Raw genomic sequence first — 13,331 nt, forward strand, 5'->3', positions numbered from 1 at the left:
AACTGATATAAATATATAAAAACATCACAACACATGTTGCTCTTGTTAAACAAAACATCTTGATGACGTGTTTCATTACTGCATTTATTTTGAAAGTGTGTTTGAAATCCTAACTTGCTGTAACCTCTGCTACAAAGCACACCTCCTCACACTGCCTGTCAGAGAAAGAGCTGTGAAAGTTTGTTACTTGCATTGTGTGTGAATTCAGAGCACTACATCATAAATGCTGTATCTACTCTGCCTGGACACGCCATCAAAACCTGTACATGATACCGGGCTGGTTCATCTTCTTGACACCCAGCGTAGCCTCCACAAGGTGCTGGAAGGGATCTAGAGAGATGTAAATCAATCAATCAGTCATTAACATTCACATAATTGCTACAGGCATAGGCAGAGGATGATGCTGACCAATGCGTTGCTCAAGTTCATCCCCGACATGCTCAATTAGATCCGGGGACTGCAGTGGCCATGGAAGACGGCTGAAGTCAGTCCTGCTCCTCAAACTGTTTCCGCACACGTCTGGCACAGTGCACGGGTGATTTATCATTTTCAAAGTGGGTATAAGTTATCTATTGTCGGGCGGGCTTAAATCTGCAACGAGTCTTAAGCAAACTACTCCATTCGTTCAGCATTGCAAAGCAATGTGGGACCCAGAGCATACCAATTCTAACAAACACTACAGCTCTACAGCGTGAATAACCCTTTTAATAACACATTTTGCAAACTATGTTGCTGTTATATTCAAATCGAATGACAGACAAACCACACCTTCAGATTACACCACATTGTAAGCAGATGCGAAATGTGATGCAAGAACACCCAGCACTAGATGGCACAGTTGAAAACAGCACTGCAGCTGCAAAAACAAAAGGACAGAAACAAGCATTGGCACGTGTAGCCCGCTATTGGGCTGAGGAGTAAGAACTTGGTTGAAAACAGAATGCACACCACCTACAGAAAACCAGTGAAGGCAATTTAATAAAGTGCAAGTTCAAGACTTTAAAGGTAGCAGGATAAGGGACATTTTAAAACTGAAACAAACTTGTAAACTGATGCTGTAAAGATTAAAAATAAACACTGGGTCCTGTACGCTGCATTCAGCTGTAAATAGAAATCCATAACCCAGTGTCTAAGAGAGGAGACGTGTTTAGTTGCCTATGTAAACCAATGCTGAGATAGTCCCACACAAAGCAGTTGGGAATGAGCCCTGTTTCTTAAAAAAAAAGTGTTCTTTGCGCCCTCTCGTTCTATAGCTGTATTGCGCTGGTTTTCGAGCGCCCTCCTGTGGCGCAGTGCTGTAATGGCGTGTTGTGCAGAGTTTCCTGTCCCTGCTCCCTGGAGGATTCAGTCAGACAGGAACTCCCGAGTGCTCCGCCTGGCTCTGTGATCATTATCAGCGCACCAGGGATCCGTGTCGAGTGGAAAACCCTCGCACTAATAAAACAAACTAAACGTTTTCAATACACCAACGGGCCGGAGGAGTGTTTACACGCCAAAACCAGCACTTCATCGCTTTCAAGCAAGTTTCGCTCAATGGGATTGCTCGCCGGAGAACTGTAAACTTCCCTACTGGAAATCGAGGGCTGGGTGTGTAGGTAAGAAAGTTTGGAGCAGTTTCTTTTGTGTTGTCTGTATGCCTCGCGTTGTCTGTGGGCTTTAATGTTGCTGGCAGAGTTTACATGTTGTTTTAATGCTTCGTATGACTTTTTGATACGGGGCACCCTGATTGTAAAGTTGTGCTTTGATGCGTGAGTTCACCCGTCAGTCCAGGCCTGTTGCTTCTCTCAGCTCAGTCACTTTCCCATTTGATTACAGCTTTCCCATTTGATTACAGCTTTCCCATTTGATTACAGCTTTCCCATTTGATTACAGCTTTAGTAAACTCCATGGAGTCAGTCATTCAACCCGCCCAGTGCAGACTCGCAGGAGCAGCCGATTCAACACGTAGCGCCGCTTTACTTTGCATTGATTGCTATAAATTAATCAGGACGCTAAATTTGAAAACAGGCGTTATACGCACAACAATAACACATAAGGAATAACACATTAATAACAGACAGTAAGATATGGCAAATTGCTTGTTTCATTTTGTGTGAAGTCTGCTTATATCATACAGACGAGGGCTGGCGTTTGGGTTTTTCTTGTTAAAGATTTTTGCTGTACTTCTGAGAATGATTAGTGACGTTCATAAACCAGAGTGCTGTGGAAACACCGGTCAGGTTATTATTAGAACAATATCTACAGCATCATAATAAATACGGTGCATGAGGCTTCACGCTACCGTAATCTTAGGCGGAAAAATGTTTTGGAAAAGTTACTTTGATTGGAATCTCTTCCGCCTAAACATTTTGGCAGTAGCGGGACTTTTCAGTAGGGCCTGGGCGCTTCCCGTTGATTATTACTGGATGTTTTTAACATGTCAAGACGTTAGTTGTTGTTAATAATATGGATAATAAATTTGCGGCTCTGGGTAAATGGACCCACAGTAAGGTGTGCAGTCATCGTGAGATACGGGTACAGAACTGTATCAGATCTCGAAATGACTGCTCGAGTTCTTCCTCATTGTAAAGAGAAGAATGTCTACTGTGTGTGTTTTGCATTTAACTGATTTAGCACAGTGTGTTATATTCACCCACGCCTCTTTCGTTTACAATGACATATAAGTAGGTAATTCACTGTGATGTTGTGGTGTGGAATAGTGTATAGGCGTGATTTAAGTTTCCATAAATAATAAAGACGTTGCACAGATCTGGCTGAAAATAAAAAAGCGTGCGTGTGTGTGTGTGTTTTTTTTTTTTTTGTTTGTTGCACAGAACAAAAGGAGGAGATAGAGTAGGATGTTACCTCATGTGTGATTTGTGGGATCTAGCTTAATCAAACCTGGATTTATCCAGAGGAGTCAATTGAGAAGAAATTGTCATTTCCAACGAGGAGCTGGCAAGAGGCAAACAACATAAAACACAAGAAATAAGAAAAAAGTGTAGCAGGTATAGATGTGAGGGGACCCTACAAAGCAGCCTCAGATGTGAACCATTCTAATTGTAACATCTGTTATTTTATATGTTGTTGACAGAGGTGGCTGTGGAATTGCAGGTGCTGTACAGCACAGCCCTGCCTTGTGTTTTTATCAGTGCTAGAAAAACATTGTATTAAAACTGGGGGAGGAACATGTAAACCACAAACACATGAGTCACACACTGCTTACCAACAGCCAGAGTTGTCTCCCAGACAGTCTACACCAGCAATACATGCATGTGAATGTGTGAAAACAGTCTGAGAACATGTTTGCAGGGCTCACTGTATTGGTGTTGCAGTGAAAACAGTCTGAGAACATGTTTGCAGAACAGGGTTCACTGTATTGGTGTTGCAGTGAAAACAGTCTGAGAACATGTTTGCAGGGCTCACTGTATTGGTGTTGCAGTGAAAACAGTCTGAGAACATGTTTGCAGAACAGGGTTCACTGTGTTGGTACTCCAGTTAAAACATTCTGAGAACATGTTTGCAGAACAGGGTTCACTGTGTTGGTACTCCAGTTAAAACATTCTGAGAACATGTTTGCAGAACAGGGTTCACTGTGTTGGTACTCCAGTTAAAACATTCTGAGAACATGTTTGCAGAACAGGGTTCACTGTGTTGGTACTCCAGTTAAAACATTCTGAGAACATGTTTGCAGAACAGGGTTCACTGTGTTGGTAATGCAGTGATCTTTCAGTACAATGCAGTGGGGTTGAAGAGTTACCTGCACAATGTGACAGGAGAGTGCAGAGCTGGGCTCAGTTCCAATGTCATTGTGAGATTAAGAATCAATTGCAACTCCAATGTAATTGCAGTTGACCCTTGGCACACATGCACCATCTCATTGATCACTTACAGTTGAATTATGCATGGCATTCGACCATGCTTGTGTTTTCATCCTCTTTTAGGGCTCTGTTTGTTTGAGAAGCAGCTTGCACTGGACCAGCTCACAGATTTATTAACACAATCTCTGTGTAGTACAAGCTAATATTAACTGTAATACTAGACCCATGAAAACATGACTTCAGCAGCTTTACAATCCAGATGAAAATGAAACACCATACAATAATGAAAGTGAAACAGCCGAGGTTGCTAGGTAACAAAGCGCAGTGTTGTAACCGTTCATTAAATAGTTCAGAAAACCACAAAGCTGGGTGTTTCACTGGCTGTGATTTCTGTAGATCGACTCCCCCTGAAAGACAGGAGCAAACAAAGCAGCAATTCTTTCATTAGCACAGAGGTTGCTGCCTACTGTACCACAAGCACAGAGTTATTTAGCAAGCTGGGAATCTGAGCCGGTGGCTTTCTGATGCTGTGTCTACAAGCTGTTTAAGTTACAGGATTTCTATACTGAAGGGCCCTTTGAAATCGGAATATTCCTATGAAACATATGATCTGTGTAGAACGTGTTAACAGAGTTCTAGAGAAACAGACTTCATGTCGTTCAGCATTTACTCCACATAACTATATATTTTATCTGCATGGACGTTTCCAGCCCTTTATTAATATGTGAATGCAACTCGCGGCTCAGACAGCTGAGATTTTACGGCATTGCAAACACAACCTCTGCAGAGGCTAGGCAGCTGGGAGGTACTGTGGCTGAACGGAGCGCTGGCTTGCATGCATTGTATTGCAGGCCACACCCAGCAGTCATAGAGAGGACCAGCTGCAGGACAAGGGGGTGTGGCCAAGCATGACCACACCAGGAACCCTCGAGCAGGCTTCCGGGATTGGCCAAGCATGACCACAACAGGGACCCTTGAGCAGGCTTCCTGGATTGTTGTGGAGTTGAAGTTTTCATTCTTTTAGGTGATCAGAGGCTATCAAAATATAATTTTTTTTTATTTAGCAGACACCTTTATCCAAGACGACTTCCAGAGACGAGGGTGTGTGAACTATGCATCAGCTGCAGAGTCACTTACAACAACCGTCCAAAAGACAGAGCACAAGGAGGTTAAGTGACTTGCTCAGGGTCACACAGCGAGTCAGTGAGCAAGCCAGGATTTGAACCAGACCAGCTTGCATAGTGATCTGGTTACAAGCCCTTGTCTTTAACCACCGGACCGACGATTCCGGCTCATTCAACACTGATTATTATTTGAAGAAGAAAACAATCAATAAAAAAGACTCTGCTTTTTTTATGAGCAATGTAAGTGGAGACGGTGCTCCACTAACAGTTAGTTTTGGCCCAAGCAGCTGCTTTACAAGTTAGGTGCTTCTGTTATTTGTTTATTCTGAAGAACATCACAACGTGTTTGATAAGTTCAGGTGATAGCCGGGTCATTCTTCTATTCTTATATATAGCTGATCTCATTTCCATGCTAGTGGGAAGACAAGTGTCACACTGAAAGGGAAGTAAACCCTAACTACTGGACTTGAGCTTTAGAAACAATACTTCGTTGGAATACAGCACAGGAAATCTGTGGAATTCACGTGTTAAATCCTAGTCAGTAAATGTGCAGCTCTCAAGAACCCAATGCACTTGTGCAATAATAACATATGCAATGCTGAAACACGACTGCAGCCTTTCAAATCCAGCACTTCTTACCACAGGGCTTAAAACATGTTCTCACTTCATTGCTTTGCACAGAGTGAGGTGCTAAACTGTTACAGCTAAAGCCTGCAGTTTCACCAGCAGTGTGAGTCTTTAACTTCCTATAAGAACATCCAAACGTTTACCAACGAGAGGAGGCAGTGCGGCCCTCTTCAGACTCAACCTTCAACAGATTCAATTTAAATCTTGAGTGATCCTGTCAATGCACAGCATCTGTTTCCTGTGTACCACACCCTAACTCACACGCTGGATGTGTGGCTGGCTGTCTCTGGGGGTTTGCGATATAACAGGCAATGAAAATCTGATGCATCAACAAGTGAAGAACATCCAGCTGAAATATACTGTACAATGGGCTCTGCAGAGCCTTGCTTTCCAGCATGCTGCCTGCCAGCTGTTACAGATCAGTTTCCTGGTGTGCTGCCTCAGCAGAGCTCTATACAAATGAATGAAGTGCTGCTTCCGTGTTCAGGAATATTACACACAACACACCCTAAAGGCAGGCCTCACTCAGGGGTAGCAACTTCAGTGAGGTTCTGAGGAGCTGATATGCCTGCACCCCCACTGTAGCATTCCTTCCAACACCTTCCAGTATTGCACTAAGCAACATACTGGTAGAATTGTAGTTTGACTTGTTTTTTTTTTCCCTTCTCATTTCTACCCTTCTTTTACTACCCAATGCAAATTGAGGCTGACTGCTGCAATGCACCATTCAAGAGATCAGTAGACAACCTTCACCCACTAAACCAAAGTAGCAGATGTTATCAACTGTTTATTATTTGACAATTGAAGAGCACACTGAGAGTAGAAGTCTCGTCGGCATGGTTCCTGAGTTCCTTTGACTGTTGTAACATTCGCTGTCATTCAGGAAGTAAGAATCCAGGCTGGAAAGTGTGTGCTGGAGTTTGCTGGGCCCCTCTGAGAAGCATGCTTTGTCAGTGTAACTCCTCCCAGCCAGCTCTCCTTCCTTACAGAGCTTCACTTAGCACCCTGCCCATGAGGTGTGGTGGGTTTCTGTCATGCAAGTTGAATATTCACACGATCACCGTGCTTCCTGATGATGTGATTTATAAAAGCCCACCCCTGACTGGCTCTTGAATGAATGAGCTGCAGTATTGAGATTTCGTTTCCACACTGCCCATTATCAGTACTTTATTAAATAGAATTCAGTAGAGTGCTGTGTTGTTGAAATCGACAGTGTCTTGCCTGTGTGCTCTGGAGTTGAACACAGGAGGATGATACATGTATGGCACAGTCAGATTGTCACTGTGCAGCTGCCAGTATAATACAGATCACTTTTGTTTTGGACCCAGTAAAGCGGTACAGTTTTGTTGGTTTGTTTTTGTTTTCTGATCTAAACATTAGTGAGTGGCTGATGCTGGCATGGAGGAGAGTCCCATACAAACAGTGCAGCATTGCAAAACTGAATTCACTAGATCGAAGTACTACAGACCACTGCATTTACTAATTCACTGACTCAAAGTCATACAGACCACTGCAGTTACTAACATCTTGTCTAGCTTTGAAGACAACATGAAGCTATATAGAGCTATAAAAAGGAAACCTGTTTTTAGAGTAGGCCTATACTTTGCAATATTTTAATGCAAAAAGTCAGAGCTAAGTGTTATTGCATTGGTGATGAGAGAGGGCCTTTGTTGTGATCTGCATTATTTTCACAGGGCCTCCTTAAGACCTCTTGGTGGGTTCCACCTTAAATCAATGAGATTGTATATTGAGAACTGCGGTGCTCAGCATAGCAAAGTGGTGGCTGTCGTGGTCCTTCTCCTTTAGCACCCAGGTTTCCCTGGAATTTGCAGGAGCTTTCGTACAACTCTTTGAATTGCATGTGCCTGCTGTACAAGACAGCACTTTGCTGAGGAGACAGCGAATTTCATTGCTCAGCAGATGTTTGGTCACAAGGAAATGACCCCAGTGTTTTTTTTGTCTTAAAATATCTGAAAGCAATGCACAGGAAGAAGCTTCTTCCCTTTTTTGTGATTGCTATGAGTTAGTGGTTCTCTGCTCCATCCCACCATTACCCATAACAGTCTGTAGAAGACTTTCACACACAGTGGTGTAAGGAAACTAAATTAGTTACGTGGGTGAAGGAGCGCGTACAACCAGGATTGAAGCAGCATTCAACACGCTTTCTTTATTGATTCCAATAGTCAAAAATCACACTTTTACAGCTTAATCATTATGATTGGACTCAATAGTGAGGCTGTGAGTTATTAATAGAAGGTGCCAGTTTGTGGGAGAAGCAGCAGACATGGCACTGGTGTATGTACATGCAGGAACCTGATGCTTCTCAACTGCACCTCAAAGAGCCTGCTGTTTATACAGTCTCTACACCCCTTTGTGTGCAAAGCTTAGCTGCTGCTTATCTCTGTCAGCAACATTTTGTCCTGCTTGCACCGTTTCAGATGAGGTCAGTTTTATTGACACTTTCTCAGGCAATAAAACATTATTTCCCTGACAGCAGCATATAACAGCACACTGTGCACAGCTGCACTCAGAATCATTGATTTGTATTGCTAATATTTTCATGAACTCTTTACAGCAGAGTAAACCTCATGATGCTTTGTAACGCTGTAAGGGGACTGGAGTTGTTGTGTCAGCAAATCGTCTCTCTTATTGTCTAGCTTCAAGGTGGAAAGCAAACGTGGGGATACACACACGAATACAAAAATAAACTTGAAGACTAGACTGTGAAAGACCTTGTTGCTGGGCACACAGGCTAGACTGTGAAAGACCTTGTTGCTGGGCACACAGGCTAGACTGTGAAAGACCTTGTTGCTGGGCACACAGGCTAGATTGTGGAAGTTGCCTCTGGTTTTGGCTTGTTTTAGGGAGTATTCAGCACTGGCTGTTCTTGTTTTAGACGGCCGTTGGCTCTGATATGCAGCTGCGCTCTGTGAGGAGTTTCTCCAGCTGCTGCCCCCCACGTCACCCTGCTGGTGCCACTATAGGCCAGCCATTTCTATTCCAAAACGAATATTGTGCAAGAGACCCGGCTCAACCCCTCCCCTCTGTCCTTGTTTGTAGTGCGGCAGTGCCATCACCATGACGACCACGGTGACTCTCGAGGACGCCTTGTCCAATGTGGACCTGCTGGAGGAGCTGCCTCTCCCAGACCAGCAGCCCTGCATCGAGCCCCCTCCCTCCTCCTTGATCTACCAGGTGAGTAAGCGGCTCTCTTTAAAGAGGTGGCCGAAGATAAGACTAGCAGTGTCACCCGTTCCAGGTTTTACTGCAAGCTTCACTAGCCACAGTATATAGGTAAACTCACTGTAAAACCAGGAACGGAGCAAACTGCGGTGCAATAGGTGTCTTTAATTACCATCCCAGGGAAGCAGCTGGTTGGTCAACGTTGGTTAATGGTCCCTTCACTTTGGAAAACAAATCCACGATTGTATTATTTCAAGTCTTTGGCATTTCATCACCTGTTTAATCACTATTTTTAATTATTTCCCTTTTATTTACGGTAATAAATTAATGGTGTTTCTCTTCTTTTTGTTCTTCCCATAGCCGAATTTCAATACCAACTTTGAAGACAGAAATGCCTTTGTTACCGGCATCGCCCGATACATCGAGCAAGCAACAGTCCACTCCAGCATGGTACTGTACCCCAGCATTGACAGTGGCTTCTAATGTGCTTTACCATCGTGCGTGATTTCTGTACCCTCCTCTGTTCAAGTCCTCAATTATTTGTTTTACAAGGACATTTAACAAGACCTTAAGTATTCCCATATCCCATTAGAATGTACCTTCTCTCCCCACATTAAGAATGGTCCCTTCCCTTTGAAAGATATAAAGATATGTTGCTTGGTATTCTTCCTCTACTGTAAGAAATGTAACCATGGTGAAGTTTCTATGACTCCTAAGTGTCCTCAGAGATAAAGATGACGTGCTACAATTCTTGTCCATATTGCAGCATGGACCCCAGTCTTAGTACTCATTGTGTTTGTACAGTGTCTGTTCATATTGTAGCATGGACCCCAGTCTTCGTATTCATTGTGTTTGTGCAGTATCTGTATTGCCTGCCGGTCTTGTAGATGTGCTCTTGCAGTGACCCTCTGTTCATGCTATATAGCTCCATGTTTAAAGCACGGTTGGTCCTCTTCTCTCCTAGAATGAAATGCTTGAGGAGGGGCAGGAGTATGCCGTGATGCTGTACACATGGAGAAGCTGCTCCAGAGCCATTCCACAGGTATGTGAAGGGTTACCCTTGCAAGCGGACCTGCTGCTCTTAGCTCTTGTAATGAACTTGCACCTCAGCCCATTGAGTTGAGTGGAAGGCCAAGGCTGGGCAAGAACTGCAAACCACACCGTCTTACTATTTTACTGAAGCGCAAACAGCGGAGCGGAATTCCACATGCTTCAATGAGGATTTGAATCTAGATGGTGCAGATGAGCAGAGTTCGAGCCTCTCTGGTTATGTCTCTTGTATTGCACTTTGCGCTGAAACGTCACTTATCCTTTATATGTGTAATTTGTATGTGTGGAGGTGTGGAGTCCTGGGGGAGCAGGTTGGTTGAATCTGATTTCTGTTTGTTTTCTATGGTCTCAGGTGAAGTGCAATGAGCAGCCGAACAGAGTGGAGATTTACGAGAAGACCGTGGAGGTCCTTGAGCCCGAGGTCACTAAACTCATGAACTTCATGTACTTCCAGGTAAAGAGCTACACTTGCCAGCATTAAAAACATACAAGCCATCATTTTCATCACTGGTTTCAGCTCACTTTGCATGACACCGCTGAGGGATGCACATTCTGCCCCTGGTCTTCTAAATGTAGTTTACTAACCCAGTATTGGAGGAATGCCAGTGAAATGAGAAATATTTAATCGTATAGTCTACAGTAGCTCCTGCTTATTTTGGTTTGGTATGACTCATAAGGTTGGGTTTTCTGTGGCTGTTTCTTTTTCTGACTCTGCAAATCAGCAGGAAACAATTCCAGTGAGTCATCAGCACTGCCTGCCTGTGAGCTCTGGACAGGGTACATGTGTGAAGACAGGAATTGCCATTACAACATGCTGCTGCATGATGGGTAGCTTTCTGCCTCTTCAGGGTCCTCGTTGTCGAAGTACTCCTATCTGAGATTATGGAGGTTTGGAAAACAGCAGGCCGCACGTTTCAGTGCCATGTTCTGTCTAAGACAGAGTTGACCACTAGACACAATATGAATCAATAAATATTTATTACCTGTCATGATGCACTTGCATCAACATATTAAATGAACAGAGTAAGAGAAAAGGCAAGTGTACGTTAATAAACTATAATTATAAAGTAACAGAGAAACTACGTTAAGTTAACTGTCAAAGTAAATTAACACAGCAGCCATACACACATTAGAAAAAGCAGCAGCTCTAGATTAATTATGAATATCTGTACAGGAGCAATATTCAAGACATGCTCAATTATTTTACAGAATGGTGAAGCATCTCACCAGAATGGAAAACACAAAATTGCTGGGTGACTTGTGTCCCTCAGGGAGTAATTTCTTAAAGGTTGTAAAAGATCGTTCTCTTTACCGCCACGAAAAGCTGACAAACAAATGTATTTTGTAAAAATGATCGGTACTCACACGTGAGTACCTTAATTCCAAAAGGTTTGCTTCGATGACTATACTACTGCCAAGATCTTTCTAATTTATTTGGTAATCATACGGCGCTACTGTTTAAACAAAGTTTGTTCAAGGAGGCGGAAATCCGCCTTTAAATGTGGGGGGGGGGGGGGGGGCAGACCAGTTTCAGGAGGTGTGTTCCTATACGTGGAGACGACTGTATAACTTCAAACACACTAAACCGTTTGTGTTTTTGTTGTTTTGCTGGTAGTAAAATTATCAGTGCTTTTGTAGTTTTGCTGGTAGCCAGGGCTGTGGTAACTCTGGCTCTGTCCCCTACAGCGTAATGCCATTGAACGGTTCTGTGGAGAGGTGAAGAGGCTGTGTCACACGGAGAGAAGGAAGGACTTTGTCTCTGAGGCCTACCTCCTGACCCTGGGCAAGTTCATTAACATGTTTGCAGTGCTGGATGAGCTCAAAAACATGAAGTGCAGCGTCAAGAACGACCACTCGGCCTACAAGAGGTGAGCAGGCAGCCTCGTGCAAGACACCCCTTTGTGCTTCTAACACTGTGGCTTGGGCCTGCTCCATCCTGTGTGTTCTAGTGTGCTAGCATTTAATAAGCAGGGCTTGCTCTCGGATATTCAATACACTTGTGCTTGGTCATTATTCACAAGGGTGACTGGAGGAGTTTTACTGCCTGCTGCTGAGTAACAGAGGCACAAAGTCATGAGAACATAAGAAAGTTTACAAACCAGAGGAGGACATTCGGCCCATCTTGCTCGTTTGGTTGTTAGTAGCTTATTAATCCCAGAATCTCATCAAGCAGCTTCTTGAAGGATCGCAGGGTGTCAGCTTCAACAACATTACTGGGGAGTTGATTCCAGACCCTCACAATTCTCTGTGTAATAAAGTGCCTCCTATTTTCTGTTCTGAATGCCCCTTTGTCTAATCTCCATTTGTGACCCCTGGTCATTGTTTTTTTTTTTTCAGGTCGAAAAAGTCCCCCTGGGTTGACACTGTCAATACCTTTTAGAATTTTGAATGCTTGAATTAGGTCGCCACATAGTCTTCTTTGTTCAAGACTGAACAGATTCAATTCTATTCTGGTCGCTCTTCTTTGCACTCTTTCTAGAGTAGCAATATCTTTTTTATAGTGAGGTGACCAGAACTGCACACAATATTCAAGATGAGGTCTTACTGATGCATTGTACAGTTTTAACATTACTTCCCTTGATTTAAATTCGACACTTTTCACAATGTATCCGAGCATCTTGTTAGCCTTTTTTTATAGCTTTCCCACATTGTCTAGATGAAGACATTTCTGAGTCAACAAAAACTCTTAGGTCTTTTTCATAGATTCCTTCTCCAATTTTAGTATCTCCTGTATGATATTTATAATGCACATTTTTATTTCCTGCGTGCAGTACCTTACACTTTTCTCTATTAAATGTCATTTGCCAAATGACAGCTTCTGTCTTTAACAATTCTCCAGTTACGCAATTAAGTGAATAAAATACCCAAGCAATTGCGATTTGCATTTAAAGAGTTTTACAAGCACAGCAGATAGTGAACGTGGCATGTAGTGTAGGCCTTTACTGTAGTGCAGCCTTCTTCATGGCATTGCCAGTGTAATAGTTCACGCTGGAGAGTGGTAATAGTCTCTAGATGGCAGTGTTCACCTACCTCCTTTAATATTATTTAACTATTAACCCTATTAATAGTTCACTCTGGAGAGTGGTAATGTTCTCTGGTTTACAGTTTTGCATGAATTGCATTGTTTAGATGGAACGTATGATTTGTAAACAACCAAATCTTATTTCGTTGGCAGGATTACTTTAGTTAAATTCATTATTTTTTGTATTTATTTTTTTTAAGCACGCTATTTTTATAGCTCTAGTTTTAATGTAATGTATGCCCACATCCAATCTATTTTATTGACATTTTCTTTTACTGCACAAATTGTGTATTTATTTGTGTGTGTGTCTGGGAGAGTCAATTCAAAGACTAGTGTATGCCAGTGATAGACTATTTACACCACAGTTGTAGTCCTAAGCGATGTAATAAAAGTCTCTCCTTTTCAGAATACATTTCTACATGTTGTAAAGCTGGCTTGTGCCTGTTATGATTGTCTACTTGGCTTTCAAATGTAAAATATTATTTTCTGAGCACATGTTTTTTCTTGTGGCCTCAGCTCTGACTT

General features: G+C 42.8%; 1 protein-coding gene across 2 annotated transcripts in view; it reads left to right on the top strand.

The window, feature by feature from the left end:
* The first annotated feature begins 1,320 nt into the window (after positions 1-1,320).
* Positions 1,321-13,331, top strand: part of LOC121328084 (cytoplasmic FMR1-interacting protein 1 homolog) — a 49,223-nt gene continuing 37,212 nt past the window's right edge. The window contains exons 1-6 of one of the 2 annotated variants that reach the window (XM_041272568.1): positions 1,321-1,595; positions 8,612-8,746; positions 9,095-9,184; positions 9,699-9,776; positions 10,137-10,238; positions 11,471-11,652. In XM_041272568.1, coding sequence (XP_041128502.1) covers positions 8,630-8,746; positions 9,095-9,184; positions 9,699-9,776; positions 10,137-10,238; positions 11,471-11,652 — 569 coding nt within the window. In that variant the 5' untranslated portion in view covers positions 1,321-1,595; positions 8,612-8,629. Of the gene's footprint in view, positions 1,596-6,394; positions 6,568-8,611; positions 8,747-9,094; positions 9,185-9,698; positions 9,777-10,136; positions 10,239-11,470; positions 11,653-13,331 lie in introns of those variants that run through there. The other variant, XM_041272569.1, reaches the window with a different exon arrangement.

Source organism: Polyodon spathula, chromosome 15, assembly GCF_017654505.1.
Source record: "Polyodon spathula isolate WHYD16114869_AA chromosome 15, ASM1765450v1, whole genome shotgun sequence".
NCBI lineage: Eukaryota > Metazoa > Chordata > Actinopteri > Acipenseriformes > Polyodontidae > Polyodon > Polyodon spathula.